Source organism: Macrobrachium nipponense, chromosome 27 (assembly GCF_015104395.2).
Source record: "Macrobrachium nipponense isolate FS-2020 chromosome 27, ASM1510439v2, whole genome shotgun sequence".
In the NCBI taxonomy this organism is placed as follows: Eukaryota; Metazoa; Arthropoda; class Malacostraca; order Decapoda; family Palaemonidae; genus Macrobrachium; species Macrobrachium nipponense.
Genome location: NC_087216.1, coordinates 40,794,451 through 40,819,598, shown reverse-complemented (window position 1 = coordinate 40,819,598; position 25,148 = coordinate 40,794,451). Strand labels below are relative to the sequence as shown.

The 25,148-nt window shown below is 45.1% G+C and overlaps 1 protein-coding gene across 1 annotated transcript in view; it reads left to right on the top strand.

Moving 5' to 3' along the window:
- Positions 1-12,627: 12,627 nt before the first annotated feature.
- The window catches only part of LOC135201045 (translocating chain-associated membrane protein 1-like), a 33,880-nt gene continuing 21,359 nt past the window's right edge, over positions 12,628-25,148 (top strand). The window contains exons 1-2 of the mRNA XM_064229893.1: positions 12,628-12,807; positions 16,111-16,226. Of these exons, the coding sequence (XP_064085963.1) occupies positions 12,709-12,807; positions 16,111-16,226 (215 nt within the window). The 5' untranslated portion in view covers positions 12,628-12,708. The remainder of the gene's footprint in view (positions 12,808-16,110; positions 16,227-25,148) is intronic.

Genomic DNA, 25,148 nt, shown 5'->3' with positions numbered 1-25,148 from the left:
CAATGCAGTTTTCTTTTCATTTTCATTTATTAATTGCATCAAATTTAATTTTGGATCAATTTCCGCTCTTACCCGGGAATTAATCCTTACGATTTATTGCTGTGAAAGTGAAAATAGCAAGTGCAGTATTGTTCATTTTCATATATATTTATGATAGCATCATATTATTATGGATCAAGTTCCCGCTCTTACCGGGAATTGATTTTTTTTCCCTCTAAGTTCTATGAAGTGAATCGCAAGTGCAGTATTCTGTTTCATTTTCATATTACTTTTCACTGCTGTGCGGGGGTAGGGGAAGCGAAGGTCTGCCAGAAGTCGTCGGAAAGCTCTCCCGCGACTCCCTTGGTATCCGATTCTTCGTCTTCTTTCCTGCCCCCCCGCTCAGCTTCCTCGTATTTTGTTTTTGGGGTCTTCCTTCCGTTCGGGGTGGGGCATGTCTCCCCCCCGTGCGTGAGGGAACCCCTCTTACTAATCTGTCTGTGCTACCGCAGGTGCTACAGCCGTGGGAGACGACCTTGGACAGGTATGGACCACTGCGGCTGCAGGGCGTGCCTAGCATCCACGATCTGCTGCAGAGTCTAGCGAGGTCTGGGGCGGTGACCTTGGAGTGGTCTCCACAACAACTTTCACGGCCGCTTATGCTGCTTCCCCCGCTGGTCTACACTCCCCATGCTGTGTCGGTGACGCCGTCTGCCGCTTCTAGGGCCGGTCGCCGCCGTACCGAGGAGGGGTATGCCGCCGCCGCCTGTGTTTTCTTCGTGTTGCCTGCCCCAGACTTTCGCTGTTCCAGCAGCTCGCCCCTGGACCGGCCGCCAGTACCACGCTGGCTGCCGATGATTCTACGAGGCGATGGCTGGGCCTGCCGTACCTGTCGCTGATGTGGTTCCCGCTACTGTCTTGGCTGTCCCTTCTGTGTTTACCGCTGCCGCTGTTCCTGCCGCTCCTGAGCTGGTTGCTGTTCCTGTCGCTCCTGGTTCCTGCGCCTGTCCATGCTGGTCCTGCTCATGGTGTGTCTTCCCCAGTCCCAGGTCCTTCCGGACAGGTGCAGTCGGGCCGTGTTGCTTCGGCAATAGGCCCGACTCCGGCCTGGATGGAGGACCTGACGACTGTCCTGCGTGAGCTGACGAAGAAGAGGAAGGTGTCATCTTCGTCTTCGTTCTGTTGCGTGCCTCTTCCCCTTCGACTCTAAGGCCCATAAGCCGAAGAAGAAGAAGGCTGCCTCCCCCCCCCTAAGAAGTCTCCTTCGGGAACTTCTAAGGGCCCGTTCCCACCCGGTGGGACGGGGGGTCCTTCTGCTGGTCCTCCTGCTCCTTCGGGAGCGGGGCCCGTCTCCCCTTCCGTAAGGAAGAAGATAGACGGGGACCAGAGGATATCGGTTAGCTCTGGTACTTCCTCGCCTGGTGCTAGCGCGATGCCGCTACGCCAGGTTGTTTTCCGGCTCGGTCTCTCGGTTTTGTTTATTCCCCCTAAGAAGACTCCTTCGGGAACTTCGAAGGCTCGTCACATTCCGGTGTGACGGGGGGGTTTCTTCTGCTGGTCCTCCTGTTCCTTCGGGAACGGGGCCCGTCTCCCCTTCTGAGAAGAAGAAGAAGACGGGGACCAAGGGTGTGCTGGCTACCGCTGGTACACCCTCGCCTGGTCTTGGCAGCTCTGCTGCTAAGCCAGGTACCGGCTCGGTTTCTCGTCCGCGAAGAAAGTTCCGAGTGTACGATCTCCTTCGGGTGACCGTGCAGCCAAAGTTAAGACGCCTGAGTTCGCTCAGCGTCATGACCGAGGCACGGAGCAGAAGACTGTCGAGAGCCGCTCAGGTGACTCTCGCCAGGCCAGCGGCCGCTCTCGCAGCGACCAGCCGGTACCTCGGGTGGACGATGACGGTCTCTGACCGGCCACGGGTTGAGGCTGGGAAGAGGTCCCCCAGGTCCCCTCGACCGACGTACCAGCCTCGGCTGGTACCAGCGGTTTGACGTGCCGCGAGGACGCTCACCGGTCTCACGGCGAAAGCGAGCTCTGCAGGTCACCTGACCCGCGCTACCACAGGGACCGGGCGGATACGGTGACCAGCAGCAGCTCGTCTGACGCACGGACCGGGGTCGACGTGCTCAGTCGAGCCGCTCGCACAGGTGAGCGGCACGGCCAGGCCTGCAGATCGATCCCCACCGCGGGTTGGTGATCGGCTGCAGCCCCCCACGTACGCTGGTCCTGCCAGCGAGCGGGGGGGGAGCGTCAGGTCGTCTCTCCACTACCTTCAACTTCCTCGGCTACACCGGGAAGAGCGAGGTAGCTAGAGTGATCGTGAGAGGTGCGCCGCTCACGATCCCTTCACGACGCCGCACGTGCCACGTATGGTCTTAGGACCAACCAGGACGTACGCGCAAGTGAGTGGAGGCGACCGTCAGGGGGGGGGGGGGGTAGCGTCAGTTCTGTCTCTCCGATACCTTCAACTTCCTCGGCATACGCCAGGAAGAGCGAGGTATATAGGAGTGATCGTGAGAGATCGCTCCGCTCACGATCCCGTCACGACGCCGCACGTGCCAGGTTGGTCTTAGGACCAACCAGGACGTACGCGCAAGTGATTGGAGGCAACCGTCAGGGATCTGTTGCTGGTCCTTCTTCTGAAGGAGGGAGGGTCCTGGGAGCTGCTCTTGTTGGAGGGACTAGGACGGGTCCTACTCCTCAAGACGCTGTAACTTCCGAGATTCAGAGTAACTTTACCCAGGTTATTCACTGATTCGTCAGCACAACGACCGGGGGGAAGGATCGCCGCTCCCACCAGCAGAGCCCATGTCTCTGCTCGAGTCGTTTTGGGGCCCGAGAGGAACCCAAAACCGACGGTGGGTGTATGCCGCGATCGGAGCTTGCCTATTCTGTCTTGAACCAGAGTCTCTCGTCTCGGACAAGAAGGCTCTCTCAGTTCTGGCCGGTCGATCAAGCTACTTCCACCTCCTCTACTGCGACAGCGGCGTTTCTACGTGTCTTCGGACACCGTATTAATACTCCTTCGGTTTCCTCCTGAGAGGTTTCGACCTCGACGAGGACTGGAATGAGTCGGGGAGGCGGTATCGGCTCTCTCCTGTCAGGTGTCGATCAGCCCCACCCAGACGACGTTCACAGTGGCGGCAGACCCTTACCTACAGTGAGAGTTCGTAACCCTCCTCGGGGAAAACTTTTTCTCCTGACGATACGTTTTCCCAGACTCTGAGAGGCCATCGCCGCAAGGCGATGGCTGCTCCTACTCTTCTCCAACTGCTAGTTCCACTGGGAAGGCGAGCGAGTATCCAATTCCTCCCCCATTCCCTCTCCTTCCTTACGGCTACGAGGAAAGGGGAAGGATCCTACAGAGATTTCTCTGTAGGATCCCACGTTGGGGACTGCGCTACAGGGGACCTTCGGTCCTACCTGACGTAAGCCCCCGGTCGTTGAGGAGGGATCCTGCCCCATTCTCGATTTCTACGGGAATCGAGAGGACGGACCACCAGCCGATATCGTTTGACGAATTCGGTGGGGGTTTCGCAGACTGCTTAGAATTCTACGGAATTTCTAGCGCATTCAGAGTGTTAGAGTTTTCTTACGATCTCCAAACACTTAGGCGAGACCACGGTCCAAAGTGAGCGAGACGAGAATCCCCGATATGTTACACGATAATCGGGAACCTCGCCTATGCTCGAATTCCTGGAATTTCTAGCATTAGGAAGAAGACTGCTGCTGAAAGAAGACTATCTCACAGTAGGCGACCAACCTGGAATAGAGAAGAACGGACGGGAATATCCAGTTTGGCTGGAACTATCGTCTTAGTATTCTGTTCACCATTGAAGCTTTCCTTCGAGGAAGACTTCTCCTTCACTCTCTTTAATAGAGAACGAAGGTGGTCGATCTCCAATCCTTATTTTGTTTTCTTGAAGGAAAGAATTTAGGATGGAGATCGTTGTCAGAATCCTACAAATATACTACGTATATTAACCTCGCGACATGATTCTGCTAAGCAGTTGAATGGTCCGAGGGTAGGCGCATATCCTGGTTATTCTACGGATGCGACTTAGACGAAAAGTATTCTAATTGAACTGCAACCCGGGTTGCCTGCAACCTCCCAGGAGTTTCCAGTTTTCAATTTTATATACTTATGGTGTTGTCACAACAACACCATTTAAGCTTTATATTTACCGAAATTCGTTTCGCTTAAATATAATTGCTCGAGCATATCTTTTTATGCTCGTGTTCTAGCCGAACGCATTCCTTCGTGGAAAGGATTACTTGGCAACTCAGGATGACGATGTCAGCGACAGCTACTGCGTATTGAAATTGCCCGAGCATTTCAGTATCAGCTGCCGCTTTGAGATAGACGGTTGTTTATGTCTTTCTCACCTGGTTTGATTGAATAACAACCGTATCTCTGCCCAACAATCACGGACTCAAGTCTCTGATTAACGGGGACTTCTCGCATACATGAATGACCATCTACTGCTGAGAACGCTAGTATTCATCGTCTTCGGTATTGCGAGAATTTTAAACAGAGATATCTATTTCGACTCTCATCTTTCTGTTTTACCGCACGGTAACAGAATTCCTGTAATAGTCCTCTTGCTGCATCGTATCCCGATAATGCGAATGATTTTTGTTTTTGGCGGAATCTGAGTTTGTCCTCAAAATATCTTGTATTCGGAGGTGTACAATTGTTCATTGTTCACCCCGGATTAGCAGATGTATTGAAAGACTCGCCTACTCCCACACCTGCCAGCTCTACTTCCAACGTTCAGCCCATGAGAAGCAGTTCTTCAAGCGGCTCTCCCCTGTGTTTCTTATTACTGAAGAACGCCCCGCTTTCATTGCACAACGGACAGCAATGAAATGGCGGTTAGCGTTTTCAGTCATTTGTAAGCACAGGTTTAGAATCTTGAGATTCCTTCTCTCGATTCAGCTGGAAGACGTAGGTTGCATTCATTGCCTACCTTCGTCTTCAACGTCACATAGTGTTGTTTCTCCTTAAGCTGAGATTCAACGTCTATGAGATTTTCTTGCCATCAGGGACTCGGTCTTTTGAAGGCAATTGACTTTCGCCTTTTGAGCTTTTGCATTAAGAGAATCATCGCCGCGCCGTCCGGCATCGGTGACTAACAAATATTTATTTGTTTTGTCTCTCAGCATAACTCTTTAAAGGGCGAAGGTCACGTGACTACCCGGATGCTTGGACAACTTGCCTCTACTGATTTCCGAACCAGTCAGTCGGCAGCTGTCAGAGCGCCCCGAGTCAGTTACGAACTATGCTATGGACTTAGTTCGGTTGTTCCAGAGCAATCATTACTTCGTCTTAATAGCTTGTCAGTATGAGTACTGTACATAACCAAAGTCGAGAAGAGGGATAGGTCATACGACTATTCCCTTCTTTTCGTCTTAGGTAACTGCATGACTTCTCTTGAGAAGTCAAGCACAAAGGGATGGGGATTTGTGACGCTCGATTTCGTACCGATCTTCGTAGCGAAGACTCAGAACCCTTCGGTAACTGACGATTGGTTCGAGTCCTTCACAATACCCTCCCTAATGGACGTCACCGCCTCCGATACGAAGGCTATGCTGCTTTGTCCTGTGAAGGTGCCGACGGAGCTGTCTGAAGAACTCGAACACCCAGGATGGAGTGTGGACGTCCTCATCATTCATCTCGCGTTGTTCCGCAAGAACTTCTCCAGTGGCGCAGGTAATGCAAGGCAGGCGCCTGGTCCAACCGGACCGCATGCACCTCCTTCTACCTTCAGGATATTGCCCACAGTTCCTTGGATCTTTTTCCTTGGGAACCGTGGTGGTTGCTCAACACGTTGTGTATTACCCAGACCCTCGCAGGCTGAACAGCATCGAGTCCTGGTGTGACCGTAAGAATGGATGAGGATGAGAGTGTGACTGGCTCCTCTTCCCATCTTTTTCTTCCCTCTACCTTTGGGTAGAGGGACACGGTCGTCACCCTGCTGGGTAAGGACGAGATGCAGGTGAGCTACTCAATAGAGCACCATCCTATCCCTTTCAGTAGGGATAGGAGTAAATATCCACCACTTCCTCCAACAAGGGGGAGGAAGTGGATGCCAAATTGAGACAAACCCATCATTTTATGATTGTCTCTTGCAAACAGGAACAAGTTCTTGCTTGCTGGTACGAAGAGATACGCTTGCCTCTCTCTTAGTACTTGGCCCAGAGGTCTGACCATTGATCCTGCGGTGCCACGATCAATCGGACAGAGGTGGTTTGGATCCCTCCCTTGCTCTTACGACCAGGGAGGCACTCCAGGGTTGGACGAACACCAGTCTGTTCACCAAAAAGACTCAGATTCCTCCCACCAAGAAGTGAGTCTTCCTATTGTTAAAGGACCGAGGGTTTGTATTACGTATCGGCACAAATGACAATTTGTCGAAATTGCATTTTTCCTAACTATACAAACCTGAGGTCCTTTACATATAGTCCCACCTCATGCCACCCCTCACTCTGCAACTTTTTGCATGGGCCTAAAGCAAAAGTGATTCTTCACCTCTCGGGCGCGCGGGCGCGCGCACGATCGGACAAGCAGTTTAACTACCGTTCTCCCCTTGTTCGAAGCTTACGACCGTCCCAGCTGCCGCTAGTTACCTTCCTATTGTTAAAGGACCTCAGGTTTGTATAGTTAGGAAAAATGCAATTTTCGACAAATTGTCATTTTATGATGAAATTGATCACAAAAACCAGGAATTTGTGGATATTTCTCATAGAAAAATACCGCGAATGTGCGAATTTTCCGCGAATAATGCAGGGAAACGTTCCCGAGAGAAATCTGCGAATCCGGAGAACGCGAATACGGGGGGTCCACTGTACAACCCCTCATAGTCTGTGACAAGGAGTCTTCTCTCAGTCGTGACAGTGGCGCGTGGGGAGAGAAGTGACTGAGCTGCGGCTTGGACCCGCTTGCAAAAGCCAAGACTGGCTTTTGTCAGGTGCCAGGGTAGATGTTGCTGTCCCCCAAGAATAGGATATCTGGAGAAACTGAAATTAAAAAGGAAGTCCCCTGCACAGCCCTCTTTGCATGAGGTTTTGGTCTCAAAGAGGGCTGGGATGTGTCATGAGGATGATGCATGTTCTTGCCAGGCCAGGCTGCACTGCTGCAGTGCGGCGAAAACCTCTGCATTCTCCTCAGAAAAAGCATCTCACCAAGGCGGCCATGCTCACCAAGACCCATGTTGCTGTCACCACCAACAGATTGGTGATAGGACATGGCTCATTCCTTTTGACAGCAGTGCTGTGAGGAGGATTGAGAGCATCCAATCCTCCTCTCTTATTCCTTCTACTTCCTTGGCAACACTGGGAAGGGCAAGGTGAATGGAGGAAACCTGCAGAGTGCTCTCCAGGATTCAGCGTTCGGAGCCTGCATTCCTGGAGGGGTCCTAGGGTTCCATCAGATGTACGTCCACATCGTTGAGGAAGGATCTGTCAATGACAGACACACTTCTCATCGTCTCGATACCTGGTGTTCTGATTCTTTGGATTCAAACACCTCCCTGGCTCTTTCTGTCCTTTAGGCGGATTCCAATTCGCAGGCCTTTGGGTCTTGCATTTTGGGAGCCTCATGGGCATATTCTGTTGAATTGTACTCTTAATCCAGTCTTAAATGCTCGCATATAGGACTGGTTTTTATGCTTGTTCCACCTCGATTTCTACGGAAGTCAAAGAGGGACCTCTCCCGGATGATCTTTTGACAAAATTTGGGAGTCTCGCTGAGTGCTTGAATTCCCTGGAATTCAAGCACTCAATGCCTCTGAAACGGTCATTCCCGATTCGCTGGCGCTTGCCGAGTGTTTGGCTCCTTCATGTTGCCGAGCACCAGGGTGAGACAATGCTCTCCCAATTATGTCTTAAAAGAGTTGGGAATCTCGCCAAGTGTGGGAATTCTTACAAATTCTAGCGCTTGCTATCACAAGTGCTTGGATAGTGAGGCGAGCCATTACCAGTACAGAGGAGTTCAGTCTTCAGTCTGGTTTGGGTTTATGCAGGGCTTGGTGCTGCATGCTTTTACCTTCTAGGTGAATGGTCAAGTTCCATCTTTGTGTCTTGGACCTTAGCGTCTGAACATGTAGGACAGTAGACACAGAATCCCTCTTTACTCTTCTTGGAGCTTCAGCTTTGAAGGAGAATAGTTAATTAGGAAGAAGTGATAGTTCTTTGCTGAGGATTACCACTCATAATTACGAGATGGTGATCTGCCCAGCTCACTCGACTCGGCCAGCCCAGTTCTGCTGAGTCGAGCGCTTGGCTCTGCCGAACGAACTCTGCTTTTCATCAGTGCAGTTACTTCCCATGGCATAGCAATACTGGTGTCATCTCATCACAGAAGTCTTCATCATCTTAACGCCTCCTTTATCTCCTTCTTCGAAGGCTTCCTGTCCTAAGAAGAGGAAGGTAGCTTCTTTCTGCATCCTCCCCTGGGGAGAAAGCAGTTGGCTCTGTCATCGCCTCGCCTGCTCCTTCGGGAACGGGAACTGTGGCACTGTCACCAGGAGCTAGTGTCTTGTGAGCCCCAGGAGTTTGGAACCGGGTTCGCTCTCTTATCTGTGGTTCCAAGGGTGCTACTCATGGAACTGAGGCTGTCCCAGGTACTCGTTTGCGAGTCTCTCCTAGTGTTCAACTTTCTAAGTGAGTTGCACTACCACAGTCGGTGATGGAGGACCTTCTCTGTCGCGACAAGTGGCGTTGGTGTGAGAAGGGACTGAGCTGCATTGGTGGAAGCCAGGAATGGCTCTTCTTCAGGTGCCAAGGTTGATGTTGCTGTTCCTCGGGACAAGACATCTGGAGGAGGTCCTCTGGGTAGTCTTCTTTGTGAGGTTTGATTAGGAGAAGACAGATGCATAGCAAGATGTAGAAAGTTCTCACCAACTTTTGGCGTATTCAACTTAGCTCAACTCTCGCCCTCATTTGCTCAAACGAACCAGTTGAAGGAAGAATGCTCTGTTTGGTGAGTGAGAACCTCTGCACTCCTTTCAGGAAGCGTTTTTTGCCGAGGCAAATACTACTATCTTTCTCTGTGCATTGCTATCACCACTGCAAGTTCAGAGAAGAGCAGGCAAAAACAATCAATCCTCCTCCTCCCCCCCCCCCCCCCCCCCCCTCCCCCCGCCCCCCCCCCCCCCCCCCCCCCCCCCCACCCCCCCCCCCCCCCCCCCCCCCCCGAGTTTCACAGAGATGAGTTAGGGAATAAGAGGAATTCCATGAACTCCATGGAGTCTGCTCCCCAGAATTTGATTACAAGAGATTGTTCCAGGTTTGATTTTAGGATCTCACTAAAAATATGATTCTTTTCTGTTCAGGATGGAGCCATCACCAAGAAGTTTTAATGCCACCTCTCCAGCATTCCTGTTTTGGGAACAGCCCTATCAGCTAGTCATCTTCGGTGTCCTGTTATCTCCCTAGAAGTTCCCTTTGGAATGACTTTCAGTCCTTATTCCTTTTCTCTCTTGAAATGAAGAAGAATTAGGCTGGCGCTTGATTAACAGGAGCCTACGAATATACGTACTTGTATATTCTCTCGTGACAAGCGTCTGTTATTGGTTGCACCGTCCAAGTAAGAGGCACATATCTATAAGTTGGTTCGGTTCTGGTATGTAACTGCGTGAGGCAGAGTACTGCCTTCACACTAAGTTTTTGTTCATCTTGGTATTGTTTCTCCTCTGTCGAGGGTTAACTACTAATTTGAATCTCTCTGCCTGGCCATCACAGACTTGGATCTCTGGTTGCCTCAGAATTCTTGCATATGGTTCATGTCTTGTGCTCCACATTTGCCAGACAGAGATGTCTCATTAAACTCATTATCATCATTCTGTTTACCTCAGGGTATAACAGAAGTCTGTAAGTCTTCTTTGTTTGCAATTGACCTGTAGACCACTGCAATGATTAAGAATGATTTTTTAAACAAATACAGCATTGTTGTTGTTGTTTTTTTTTCTCTAATATAAATTTTCTGTTTTGTAAAGTGTTCAACTACTAGCGTTCACCCTGAATTGGAGTAAATGTTGGAAGACTTTGTCTGCCATGACAGCACTGCTCACCCTGAGGGTATAGAGAAGAGTTCCTCCCTGAACTAATTTCAGTGTCAAAAATTGGTTCGGGCAGGCAGTACATCCTGTGTTTTACACAGCTAAAGACTTCCAGCCTCATGACAAGCATAGCCCCTTTTGCCGAATAGCAATGAAATAGCTGAAATTCTCTTTCAGTCCTCTGTAAATTTCAGGATTTAGAACGGTCCCTCTTTGGTTGGTGCCGTTAACTGGGACTTTTCACTGTCAGAATCGTGAAAGTTAATTTTTTGTATAGGGACTTAACCAGTAATTATATAGCTAAGAGCTTTCTACCTGTGGCAGCCTAACAACTTAAAATTCGCGCTAGTTCTGGTTACGGTGTGGTTAGAATGCTCCACCCATTATTGGGGAGTATATGTAGGTAACAACCTGGCAGAGAGCTTCAATTCTTTTTCTGGCAGCCTTCGGTCAACATCGGTGGTTTTAGGCTGTCTTTTTTTTTTTTTCCAACGTATTGTTTTTGAATTCGGAGTTTTCGGTGAAGTACCGTGGGTTGTTTATTCGCATTAGTGTATTTTCAGAATGCCAGATTCTAGCACTATACTAGTGTTAGGTTTTGCGTAGATGGTTTTAAGACCAGATTAGCGAAATCTTGTTAAGATTCATATACCAGGTGTAGTAAATGCAGAGGCCAAAAGTGCAAGAAAGAGAATACTTGTGCTGAATGTCGTGATTGGGATGACAAGAAGTGGAAAATCTTTAGGTCTCATCAGGACAAAATGGATAAGGACAGGAAGAGGAAAGCAGTTGTTAGGGCAGAGAATAGATCGAGTTTAGAGAATGTTCAGGCTGCCAAATTGTTAGAAGATAGCATGATTGTTTCACCTGTAATTCCTGTTGATTCTCCAATCATTTCTCCTCCTGCTCCTGTGTCACTAACTCCTATTCCAGATTTGCTTGCTCCCGATCCCAACGCCATGTCTAGCCTCGAATCAAAATTCGATAAGTTCGAATTTTTAGCAAGTGCAGTGGTGGAACTCAGTAGTTCTGTTAAGGCCTTGATGGAAAAAGGCAATCAAAGTGTTAGTGAGGTGCATAGTGATTGTGTAGAGGAAGGTCACTGTCCCACTCCCACTTCCACTCCCACTCCCCAGCACCAAAGAGAAGACATACCAGAGGTCAAAGGGAGTTTGGCCTGGGCAGTTGCCCCCTTAAACCTGCTGGCAATTCCCAGGTGCTGACAGAGCGCCGCTGAAGAGGTGTCTCATTTAAGTGTAAATCAGTACTTGCCTCACACTACCTTAAGGATGTGAAAATGGTATTTGAGATATTTGCTCGAGATATTCAGTTTCAATAACCGTCCCAATGGAATAAAAGGCAATGTTCCACCTTTCCACGTGTCCGGGGATTTTAATCTAAATAGTTGATTTAAATATATACTTTGATAACTATCGGAAACATGTCTCTCATTCTTATCCTGCAAAGTCTGAAACCTTTAAGATCCATTGCCACGAAATCAGGTAAAAAATATCACAAATACCTTACTGATACTTTAGTGGCTTTTGAGCACCATCAATTCCTCGCTGGACGAGTGGTTTTCGCGCTCGGCTGCCAATCCCGTGGTTCGAAGTTCGAATCCTGGCTCGGCCAACACGGAATCAGAGGAATTTATTTCTGGTGATGGTAATTCATTTCTCGATATAGTGTGGTTTGGAGCCCACAATAAGCTGTAGGTCCCGTTGCTGGCTGAATCGAAGCGGTTTACTCTGCAAGGCTGCTCTTTGCTGCATATGTATAAGAGCTTGCTCCCTGAATGGAATCCAACTTCTGGTGGTAGTAAAATCCACCAAGGATTCCAGATCAGGTGAGAATGTTTTGGTTTCATACAAGAAACCTTTAGCTCGATGGCTGAGCGGAATTTTGTCTAGCTGCACTACCCACCATTCTCTTAATGTGAGAATCAGCTAAATTTAACAGTAGGTAAGATTCATCTCAAATAATATAAATTTTCATAATTAAATTTATTATTTGGATAAATACCTACTGTTAAAGTAGACCCACCCAGCCTCCCCATATATTAGTGGGCTGTCAAGGAGAATTCGGATGAGCTAAAACATTCGAAACACATCTGGTGGAGAACAGGTAAACTAGACAGTCATCTGGGCAGTCATTCGATTTTTTGTTTGAATGCCCACTCGCCTAATCGGTGGGGAGATATAGCTAAATTTAACACTAGGTAAGTATCCATATATTAAATTTTATTATGAAAATTTATATTTTTAAATAAAATAAGGTTTTGTGTATATACTTACCCATTAATCATAGAATCAGAGGTAAAGTGGAGTGTAGACTGACAGGTGGTCAGGGCTTGCCTGAACCCGTCAATACAGTAGTTACCTTTCCAGCTTGTGTTCTCAAGCTAAGTCCTTATGTAAAGAACTTCAGCATTTGTACTTTAGAAATAGATATAAAATGTGTAAAATTTGCTCCTTTATATTTGGTTTAAATAAATGTTCAAGTTTATGTAACATTTTCTTCAAGCTGAGAAGTTCAATTTATTCTTGTTACCAAGTTGTTACCGACTAATTAACAAAATATCATTTGTTTCTTTTTGCAGACTACTTCTCCACTAGCATCAGTATTTATTGCTGTTCAGCACAATGCTTCAGATATTGAAACTGCCGAGGCACCTATGACATACACTTACGGCAGCCGTGACTTTGCTGCAGTGTTCTTTTATTGTCTTATATCCATTGTTATGCACGCCATCATCCAGGAGTATGTTTTGGATGTGAGTATGTTGTGGTTGAATATTTTATCAGTTTTAATTGCTTAGACTTTTAATTGCTTAAACTACATTATACTGGTAAAAGTATAAAACTTTTTTGTGGTTAGATGAATGACTAATGTTAAATAAATACTTAGTTTTACAGTAACATGTGCATTTACCATGATTAACCCTTAATGGACGGACATGCTCACATGAGTAGCAATGACAGGTTTGGAGTGACTCATGGTGAGTAGCAATATTATGTGCCATCGATTTGGGGGAATCAGTCAGGAAAGAGGTGCCATTACTTCTATAGCCCATAAATTCACTTATGGCAACTTTTAGACTGGCTAAAATCCACTGGGTTGCTCATGAGAGAGTTAGATGGGATCTTGACTTTAATGTAGGATGTAGTGCCTGTCTGTCTCACAAGACGTCTTTTTGTAAATTTGCTCATGAATATACCAAGGGGTTGCTGTTAGTTTTCATTCTTATCTTTTATGATTGTAAGTCAGTAATAAATGTAATTCTGCAAAGAAATATTAGAAAAAGAAATGCATAAATCCAAAAAAGTTATTGCATCTTTCTTCTTGGTAAATTTATGTATAAATGTTTTACAATAAATATGCTCAGAATTTATCAATTTTATTTATCTGTTTTGATATTGTGCGATTCATAATTATAACTTTACAAAGTAAAATAAATATGTTCATTAAAAAAAAATCATTTGTAACTTTGTAAATTTACAATTGTCTTGTAAAACAGGCCCCACAAGGGGTTGTAAATAATTGAATATGACTATTCATGGAAGGTAGGGGAGATATTTTAGATTTTTTTTTCCTTACACCATGTGCATTTGCATATCTTCCTCTCTCTATTGAGGTGTTTTTTGTTTTTTCTTAAGTTGGTTGACCTCAAGTTTTTGCTGGCCTGGGATGCTGCATATGGATTTGATTTATCTGTCCATTAAGGGTTAAAGGATTTGTAATGCATATGATGTAATTATATGTATCATCATGATCATCATTATCATGAACAGTTTTATGGCTCCTTTTTGCTATATGTGAATTAGTTCTACCTGTTCTGTTACAAACTTTTTCTGCCTGAACGCTTTATCAGGTTTAGCTCTTCATCTGTCCTCTCTTTCCTGGATTTCATGTCCATCATACATGTACGTATATTATTGCTGTAGTATGTAATGTTCTTTGACCAACTGTTTCTTTACCCTTCTCATCCTCACCATCTTTGAGATCAGTCTATATTCTGTCCTTTGGATGCCACAGCTCTGACATTTCTCATTTACAGTATGATGATCTTACTGTATCCAGCTGTGAAACACATTCTTCAGTGGTCACTCCTTTTCAAGATTTCTTCATGTATTTGCATTATTATTTCATATTTTTTATATTTAGTAAATGTTGTACAGTGGCTTTTTTCTGAATCCACTGTAAGCATAGTTTTGTTAAATAATACTGCTTTAAAAAGAATGTCAGGCTATAGTTTTTAATTTTGTATTAGAATTTATACTCAGAAAACATGCTTACAGAATAATCTTTAGTCATGTGAGCAATATAAGCTAAAATATCTTTAGTTGGAGGTTTTGTGGTAAGGTTTATTGTATTTTAATCTGACTCATACAGAATTTTTTCAAAAGTTGATATTGGCCCATGTTTTTACTTAATTTTATGGAGGTCACATTCTTGGATTTTGAGAGACAGGTAACTGTCACTGATTGGAAGTTGTTAGATGGTAGGAATTCCGATGACTTTCTGAAGCAAATGTGGGTGTGTGAGTGCTAGTTTCATTAGATATGCATATTTTTCCTTAATATAATTGATTTCATGGTATTTACCTTATATACTCGTGTAACACACTACTCACATACCATGCAACCCCCAAATTTTCATCATAAAACAATTTGATCATGTATCTCATGTAACATGTGAGCTCAATTTTTTAGACCAAATTACAATAGGCTAACCTCTTTTCCTCCTGTTTATCTGTCTCATTTTCTAGGTAGGCTAACCCCTTTTCCTCCATCTCTATCTATCCCATCTTCTAGTCAAGTTAAAATGAGTAAAAGAGAAAGCTAAAAGTATCATCAGTAATGTTATACTTGTGTAAATGCTTACAGCCAGAAACAGCTGATTTGCTATGAACAATGAATCTGTTAACTAAAGGGGCTTGCTTGCATTTCAACCATCGTACGATAGTAAAAAGTTAACATAGTTAGGTTACAAATGACGTTAAAAAGAATAGGACTGATATATTTTTACATTACTAAATCCTTTTTCTCTATGGAGAAAAGATCGGCAAGGGCATATATGTACTGCTAAATTTAAGCTAATAGTTGTAGCTAAGCTGAGATAAGAATGTTCATCTGCTAACGACTACAGTATTATCGTGCATCGGCAACATGGAACTTCGGTATAGCACCATCAAACTCGACCGTAAATAAAATTTGAGAGAAATGAGTTTTAATCAAAACACTTTGGCTTGAAAGAACACATTTTACTCTTGTTCACTCCGATAAAAGATAAAGATGTAAAGCTCGTAGTATTCTGATGAAATCAAATGAAAATATGGAATGCAATCTGTTGATTTTTTTACTCAATAAACATGCCCTCAGCGCCATCCACTAATGAAAAGAATAACTAAATTTAGTTCACAACGATATGAATTCAAGTGATATTTTGCCTTGAAAACATTTTGTATAACGTGAAGTAACCTTGTCCCATATCAATAGAGTATCTTGAGATTAATTTACGCTAACTAAAAGCAAGAAAAACACACTGATTTGACTTTAACACAGCAAAATAAACTTACCTTGCAATTGCCCTCAGCTGATTTCCAAACCAAAACATTGATTGCTATTTTTGTTTTTTATAATATAACAATAGTAATATGAAAATACATGCAATATTATTGGATGCAGTGAAGTAAAGCATAACTTTTTAAAAGATCCATGGAAAAGATGCATATTCATTGTGTTTGTATTTTATCAAACGATACTAGTATATGAATATTACGTACGCTAATTTTATATTGTATGTATGATGCGACCCCCTTAAAATTAGCTCCAAAATTAGGTCTTCAAAAGTTGCATGATATGCGAGTATATATGGTATATACACAACCTAATACCCAAGTATCTAGAGTTCTATTTTAGGCTAAGTAATCAGATCTTGGGTCCAGAAGGAATTCGAAATTTTCAAACTAACCATGTGATTACGTAGTATTAGAAGAGTATCAAGCTTATTTTCTGTGTAATTGGTGAAAGTTCATTAATTTTATTGTTGATATTAATTTTCTTTGATTTTTCAGAAAATAAACAGAAAACTTCATTTATCAAAAGTAAAGCATAGCAAATTCAATGAAAGTGGCCAGCTGTTGATATTTACTGCTGTATCTGCTGCTTGGGCCGTCAACATACTTATAAAGTAGGTATTGCCACAGATTTTTAATTAGTTTATGTATCAGAAGAAAATATAATTTAAACTGCAGGCTGTAGGTCATATGTGTCTCAAGCATACAGAATATAGTATCCTTCAGTTGTCTGGATCACCATTATCCAGAACCCAACATTATCTGACTCACCCAGACCAAGGACCAAGCTTCATAGGTACATGATATGTATACAGCCAGTCCCTGGTTATCGGTGGTTCCGTTCCGACGGTTTGATAAGCGAAAATCTTTGATAATCAAAAGTAGGCAATTTTCAGTGCTTATCGGTGCCGATAATGGGAATTTTGCTACAATAACTGGTTAACTCTTGATGGATGGACATGCTCACATAAGTAGCAATAACAAGTTTTGGGTGGTGGACAGAGTGAATCATGGTTAGTAAAACAATATTATTTGCCATTGATTTGGGGGAATCAGGCGGGAAAGAGGTACCATTATGTCTATAGCCCATAAATTCACTTTTTATACATTCAACTTCCCTGCCAGATATATACTTAGCTATAGACTCCGTCGTCTCCGACAGAATTTCAAATTTCGCGGCACACGCTACAGGTAGGTCAGGTGATCTACCGCCCTGCCCTGGGTGGCAGGACTAGGAACCATCCCCGTTTTCTAATCAGAATTCTTTCTGTCGCCGGAGCATCAACATTGTTGTTTGTTCCTCTCTCGATTGGTTTTTTCTCTTTTTCGCCGGCAATTGATCTCTTGACCGACTTTTGGTGACGTATCTGGGATTGTTGGATTGGCATACGCTTTTGTGGACTGTTTTGTTGGGACTTGATTTTGGAATTTTCTTTAAATATTCTTACTTGTATGGTGGTGAGACGTTGTGTGAATGTAGGCCTGTAAGGTGAGGTTGCCGAAAGCTTCGGTAGACCCTCACACGGTAGCAAGAGGTGCAGGGAGTATGAATGTTCATTTACTAATACTTTTGTAAGAATGAGAATTTGAGTGAGAAACGAATGGAAGAATCTAACTAATTATTTGAAAAAGTTAGAAAGAGAGAGAGCGAGGAAGGCTTCTCATAGAAGTTTAAGTAGTTCTAGATCTGAACTAATTCCAAGCTTGGGATCTTCCCCAAGGGTAAGTATTGCTACTTCTCCTTCCATTGCAGCCCCTTCTCCTATTGCAGAACCTGTAGATCCAGCGAAAGAACTTGCAGATCTAAAAGCAGCCTTCAAAATAATGGAAAACAAAATGGCTGCCATACAAGGTAAGGCTAGTGATTTGTCATTAGACAGTGATATAAGTGTCACCCAGTGTAGTGGCGGGGGCATCTGGTCGGCTCAGCAACGCTCCTAGGTCTAGACCTCTTCCAAGCTCACATGCCCAGAGGGAGAAGGAAATGTCGAAAGCCGAAAGGAGGTTGTGGAGAATCCCCACCGATCAGGTGTCCCTTCGGCGGTTTCTGTGACACCCCAGACTGCCAAGGACAGCTATTGTAAAAGCGTCCTACGTGAGTGTTTCTCGTCGTCGGGGATCTTCACACCGAGACGTGATTGGAGAGATTCGATCGATCTCGGCCTCTCAAGAGGAGTTGGAGGGCGCCGACAATTGACTCGAGCCCTGAAAACTTCCCTGAGGAGTCTCCATCGGGAGTTAAGAAGGCGAGAAGAGCCATTCTTCCCAACCAGAGTGAGAAGGAGGCAGGAGGTGGAGGCTATGGACTCCTCCCCTCCTCCTTACCCTCCTCCCGAAGAGGATAAAGAGGAGGCTACAAAGAGGTTCATGATGGCGATGCAGGAGCAGATTTCGTCATTTGTAGGAGTCCTGTCAAAGGAGCCTCCTAGAAGGAAAGACACTTCCCTTCCTATTAAAAGATCCTCCAGACGTTATGGAGGTATCTACCTCCAGGATCGATACTCCTACCCGAGGTGAGGTTTCCTGTACGAACCTGGATGAAACAATCAGACGTCTGGCACCGGCCAGGAGTGAGGAGTCACCCAGGAGGCAGGAGCCAAGAGCCAGGAGTGAGGAGTCAACCAGGAGGCAGGAGCCAAGAGCCAAGAGTGTGGAGGCATCTAGGCAAGAGGCAAGAGCCAGGAGGCTAGAGCCAGGAGGCAAGAGCCAAGAGGCAAGAGCCAGGAGGCAAGAGCCAGGAGGCAAGAGCCAGGAGGCAAGAGCCAGGAGGCAAGAGGCAGGAGTCAAGAGGCAGGAGCCAGGAGGCAGGAGTCAAGAGGCAGGAGCCAGGAGTCCGGAGTCAGGATTGTCAGGAGTCCGGAGTCAGGAGTCAGGAGTCAGGAGTCAGGAGTCAGGAGGCAGGAGTCAGGAGTCAGGAAGTCAGGACGTCAGGAGTCAGGAGTCAGGAGTCAGGAGGCAGGAGTCAGGAGGCAGGAGTCAGGAGGCAAGAGTCAAGAGCCAGGAGTCAAGAGTCGGGGACTCGGTCCTGGAGGTTATGACTCTTCGCCAAATGGGAGCTCCTCTCCTCAGAACATAGGAGGTCTTGGAAGGACTCTCTCAAAACGGGAACGTTCTCCTTCGTCGGATCGATTAGACGAGTTGTCTGACGAACGATCCTCCTGCTAATGAGGACTTTCTAGTTACAAAGTCTTGGCCTCTTTACTACTACAAGAGTTTGGAGATTCTCTTAGTCCTGCAGCTCCTCCTTCTCCTCGTTCGCTCTTTTCGAGCTCAGCTACGGCTAAATCGTCGGCCTTCTTGAAAATGAAGCCTGCGATATCAATGAAGAAGGCACTCCATTCTTTAGATTCTTGGATGAACAAGAAGAATAAGGAGTTAGGAAAGACGGTATTCTGCATGCCTCCTTCCAGATTGCACGGGAAGAGAGGTATTTGGTATGGGACAGGAGAGACTATGGGTCTTTCTTTACCCGCCTCTGCAGATGCCGACTTTGCCAGTTTAGTGGAGGCCTCTAGACGTCACTCCTTAGGATCGGTCAGAGCGACGTGGAGCACTTCAGAGTTGAACCACTTGCTAAAGGGACTTTTTGTCACTTTAGAGGTGTTCAATTTTCTGGATTGGTCGCTCGGAGTTCTGGCCAACAAATCTAAGGATCCGGAGTTTCTGAAGAACCCAGAAATTCTCCATAGCGTGCTGTCCTGCATGGACAAGGCAGTAACAGGACGGTTCTGGTGAAGTGGCTTCACTTTCGGTGCTGGTCTCCTGAAAAAGAGATCAGTGTATGGTTCCCTTTTATCGAAAGGGGTTTCTCCGAGCCAGAGGACTGCCCTACTGTTCGCCCCGCTATCAGATCATCTGTTTCTTCTCAGTTAGTCAAGGATATATCTCGCTCACTAACTGAGAAGGCGACCATACATACTTACTCAAACGTCCAAGAAAGGACGACCGGTAGTGGCGACGGTTAAGAAGGAACCTCGTCCTACTCAGCAGCCCTTTCGTGGAGGTGCAACGGCTCGTCCACCTGCCAGAAAGAAGAGCTCTGAAAAGAGAGGAAGGTCTTCATTTAGACCATTCAAGAGATCTAAGTGACTTGTTGCTCCTCCAAGCACCAGTGGGCGCCAGACTCCTGAACTTTGCAGGAGTATGGGAACAAAGGGGAGCCGACCCTTGGTCAGTGTCGGTCCTGAAGAAGGGATATGTAATCCCCTTCGACGACAAACCGCCCCTAACATCTACGCCTCGGGAACTGTCAGCGAGGTACAGAGACCCGTTAATGCGAAAGACTCTCCTTCAGATGGTGGAGCAAATGTGGGAAAAAGAGGCCATCGAACTGTACAGATCCCCACATCCCCGGGATTTTACATCGCCTTTTTCTAGTACCAAAGGCATCGGGGGGGTGGAGGCCAGTTCTGGACGTAACGCTCTGAATCGCTTCGTACAGAAAAAGAAGTTTTCGTATGGAAACGTCCGCCTCTGTCATGTCGGCGCTTCGCCCAGGAGATTGGATGGTCTCTCTGGACCTGCAAGACGCCTATTTCCACGTTTCCCATTCACCATCAGTCAAAGAATATCTTCGCTTTGTGATAGGAGACAAGATCTTTCAATTCAGGGCTCTGTGCTTCGTTCTGTCTACAGCCCCACAAGTATTCACCAACCTGATGGCGAATGTAGCAAGATGGCTTCACCTAGAGGGGATAAACATCTCCCTCTACTTGGACGACTGGCTGATCAGGGCCAAGTCGAAGAGTCAGTGCTTGGAGGACTTGGAAGTAACAAGAAAACATGATAGATTCCTAGGGTTGCTCGTCAACCTCGAGAAGTCACAACTGATCCCCAGCCAGAACTTGGTCTATCTGGGGATTCAGATGGATTCTCGGGGTTTTCGGGTATATCCTTCGCAAGAAAGAATCGCTCGAGGTTTGTCGAGAATCTCAAGCTTCTTAGAGAGAAAGGACAGCTCAGCGAGGGATTACCTGAGCCTATTAGGGACCCTGTCCTCATTGGAAAAGTTCTTCTCGCTAGGGAGACTTCACCTCGCCCTCTTCAGTTTTTTCCTCAAAGAGGTGTGGAACTGGAAGACGGGTCAACTCTCGGACATCTTCCAACTTCCACAAGAAGTAAAAGATCATCTGAGGTGGTGGATCCCTCAGCTTCAAAAGAACGAAGGCTTATCGCTTGCTCTGCAGAACCCAGACCAAGTGTTGTTACGACGCTTCGGAGTCGGGATGGGGAGCGACGCTGGGAGCAAGGGAGGTGTCAGGCACCTGGACAAAGGAACAGGTGTCCTGGCACATCAATTGCAAGGAACTTGTGGCCATACACCTAGCCTTAAAGTCCTTCGAAAAGATAGTCAGAGACGGGGGGGGTAATACAGATCAACTCAGACAACACCACGGCTCTGGCTTACATAAGAAAGCAAGGAGGCACGCACTCGTCTCCCTCTATCAGTTGACAAAACACCTGTTAACCTGGACGGAGAAAAGAGGCATAACTCTCCTCACAAGGTTTGTTCAAGGAATCAAAATGTGAGAGCGGACAGACTGAGCAGGAGAAACCAGGTCCTTCCCGCAGAATGGACTCTTCACGAAGAAGTGTGTCGAAGTCTTTGGTCCCTGTGGGGGAGACCTCACATAGACCTGTTGCGACGTTCCTCTCCAAAAGAATAGAGAACTTTTGCTCTCTAGTAGAGGATCCGAGAGCCTTCACAATAGACGCGTTTCTCATGGATTGGTCGGGTGTGGACGCTTACGCCTTCCCCGTTCAAAATCCTGGGGGAAGTGCTCAGGAAGTTGTAGCTTCGAAGAGCACGAAGTTGATACTCATAGCCCCATTTTGGCAGCACAGGAATGGTTCACGGAGGTACTGGAGTGGATAGTGGACTTCCCCAGATCGCTTCCAAACAGACACGATCTACTCAGACAACCCCACTTCGAGAGGTTTCATCACAACCTCCCAGGTCTCGCTCTGACTGCCTTCGACTATCGAAAGACTTGTCAGAGAGAGAGGCTTTTCTCGCGAGGCTGCGGGCTCTATCGCTAGAGCCCGCAGAGCTTCGACGAGAAGAGTATACCAGTCGAAGTGGGAAGTCTTTAGGAGGTGGTGTAAGGTTCAGAAGCTGTCCTCCTCCAGTACTCTATGGTGAATATTGCCGATTTCCTCCTCTTTCTGAGAAAGGAGTCACACCTATCTGTCTCGACAATAAAAGGATACCGAAGCATGCTGTCTTCGGTTTTCAGGAATCGAGGCCTAGACATTGCTAACGACAAAGATCTACACGATCTAATTAGATCTTTTGAGACGTCGAAAGCAGCTACTCCTAGAACACCTAGTTGGAATCTAGACGTGGTCCTGAAATTCCTTTCATCGGACAAATTCGAACCTTTACATCTGGCGTCCTTCCGCGACGTTACTAGGAAATGCTTGTTCCTAGTGGCTCTCGCTACAGCCAAGAGGACGAGCGAATTACACGCTCTGGATTCCACTGGTTGGGGTTCAAGGAGATGCTGCCATCTGTTCTTTCCAGACAATGTTTCTGGCAAAGAATGAAAACCCATCAAAACCTTGGCCCAGAAGTTTTGAGGTAAAAGGCCTATCTAACCTGGTAGGCAGAGAGATAGAGAGATCTCCTCTGTCCAGTGAGAGCTCTTAAATTCTATTTAGAGAGGAAGAGACAGATGGGAGCTTGTCAACAAGGTCTTTGGTGTGCAGTGAAGAACCCCAAACGACTCATGTCCAAGAACGCCTTGGCTTTCTTTGTGAGAAGCGTTATTACGGACGCTCACAAGAACTGCTCGGAGGAATCCTTCGGTCTTCTAAAAGTCAAGACGCATGAAGTAAGAGCAGTAGCAACGTCTTTGGCGTTCCAAAAGAATATGTCTCTGAGGAATATCATCGAGACTACATATTGGAGGTGCAATTCAGTGTTTGCATCTCATTATCTGAAGGACGTGAGAGTGACCTATGAGAAGTGCTTCTCGCTAGGTCCTTTTGTATCAGCAGATACAGTACTGGGTCTTGGAGCAAAGACTGATCCTTAATTTTGTGTTTTTTTTATCGTACATAAACCCTCTTGTCAGATATGTGCTTGTTTTCTAGTAGCAAGCTCACTACTGTCGCACGGGAGCAGAGTGTCATTGCTGGTAGGCGATCAAGGGTATGTATGACTAGTAGGGGAGTACAAAAATTTTTTTGTATATTTTGTAATGAAAGTTGTAATTAGTTTCGAGTTTTTTGGTTGTTTGTGAGGAGTTCGGGGATAACTCCTTACAATCTTAGAACTAACTGGATGTTAGGATCAGGTGATCGGGATCGGTTTTGTGCTCCTTGAACAAGGTGTATTGTCATGTAAGTGGAATAGCACCCAATGACAAAGGCCTTTAGGCTCTGCCGAGTAAGTGGATAAGACCCCATTGGCAGACCCACAAGCTCTTAGCCATAGATCATTATCTCGCTGAGGCTCTTGAGGCTAAGCAGACTACAAGGCAGTAGCCGCGAAGTCTTCAGCCTAATAAGGTAGGAACCAAGGTTTATAAATACCTACAACATATGTTGTTTACCTGTCTATTTCAGTAGTTAGCTGTCTCTTACCCACCACCAATGGGTGCTAATCAGCTAAGTATATATCTGGCATGGAAGTTGATGTATAAAAATGATATTGTCATGTTACAATAAAGTTTTATACATACTTACCTGACAGATATATACGATTAATAGCCCACCCAGCCTCCCCGCAGGAGACAGGTGGAAGAGAAGAATTCTGATTAGAAAACGGGGATGGTTCCTAGTCCTGCCACCCAGGGCAGGGCGGTAGATCACCTGACCTACCTGTAGCGTGTGCCGCGAAATTTGAAATTCTGTCGGAGACGACGGAGTCTATAGCTAAGTATATATCTGTCAGGTAAGTATGTATAAAACTTTATTGTAACATGACAATATCATTTTATGATAGTATGTCAGTTATAAATGTAATTTTGCAAAGAAGTATTAGAAAAAACATGTATAAATCCAAAAAAGTTATTTAACCTTTGTTCTTGGTAAATTTACATAAGTCACAAATTTCTTGTCTGTTTTGATATTTGTGTGAGCTATAATTACTTTTATGGAATAAGATAAATATTTATTAGAAAAATCATGTATAACTTTATGAAATTTACGATTGTCTTGTAAAAAGAGGCCCCACAAGGGGTTGTAAATAGTTGAATATGAATAATTCGTGGAAAGATAGGGAAAGTTTTTAGAATTTATTTTCTTATACCATGTCCATTAAGGGTTAATGGTGCCTCTGCTGGGAATGGGTTGGCGCCAGCACTCTATTATCGGCACATAAAACTGGATCGTCAATAGCCATGGCTCCCTTACTTGTACATGGGAATAGGTTCCAAAACCTATTGCGGAAATGCAAAAATCCTTTCTGAAAATGCTTACCACTTCCAAATACCCAGTGCCTCTTAAACTAAAATACATACTTATAAATGTCTTATTTTAACATTTCACTACTTAACCCTTAGTGGACGGGTAAAAAAATCAATATGCAGCTCCTCAGGCTGGGTAACCTTTGAGGTCGGCTAATTTACAACAGAAAAAAATCAATGGAAAGAGGAAGATATGCAAATGCACATGGAGAAAGAAAAAAAATTTAAAAAATTTTCTCTATCTTCCACAAAAAGTTGAAAATGACTATTTACAACCCCTTGTGGGGCTTCTTTGACAAAATAATCATTAACTTAAAATCATTCATTCATTATTCCTCAAAAACATAAATGCTCCCTCCCTCTATCTCAAGTTAGCTGTGCATCACTACAAGGACGAATTATTTTGTTAATTGTTTATGCAAAATTTTATTGTGAAAAGCTTGTTCTTTCATTTACGATTTTGTTGAATATGGTTACACTATACCATGTCACTCATTGCACCCAGGTTTGACTCAGTCAAGATTTTTTTTTTATTTATTCCATTTGATTGTTTTCATATTTTATAATTAGTATGTTAAATTTATTGTGAAATTCCTCTTTTTTTATTTTTTTTATTTTTTTTATTTTTTTTTTTTTTTTTTTTTTTTTTTTTTTTTTTTGTTTTTTTTTTTTTTTTTTTTTTGCATACATAACAGTAATATTTTAACTCTCTTCTCCTTTTCTCCTCAACATATCAGTGCTCCCTCGTTCAGCATCTAGTCAGCTGCACGTGATGTCACCGTGGTGACGTACGATTTTGTACACCTTTTATGCTAAATTCTATACAGGCATTCCCTGGCTTACAATGGGGATTCCATTCGTGAGATGCTTCATAAGCAGGAAAATTGTCAAAAATCCTAAGAAAATCGTATTTTTAATGCTTTGGGTCTCTTAGAAATTATGTATAATGCCTATTTTTGCATTTTTGGAGTCTTATCTTCTGTCAGATTGGAGTCGCAAGTGTTGTAACCCTGGAACATGAATCATAAACCCGAAAATAATTTCTGATGGATATAATTGAGAAGCGTTGTAACCTCAGAACGTTGTAAGCCGAACACATCGTAAGCCAGGGACTACCTGTATTGA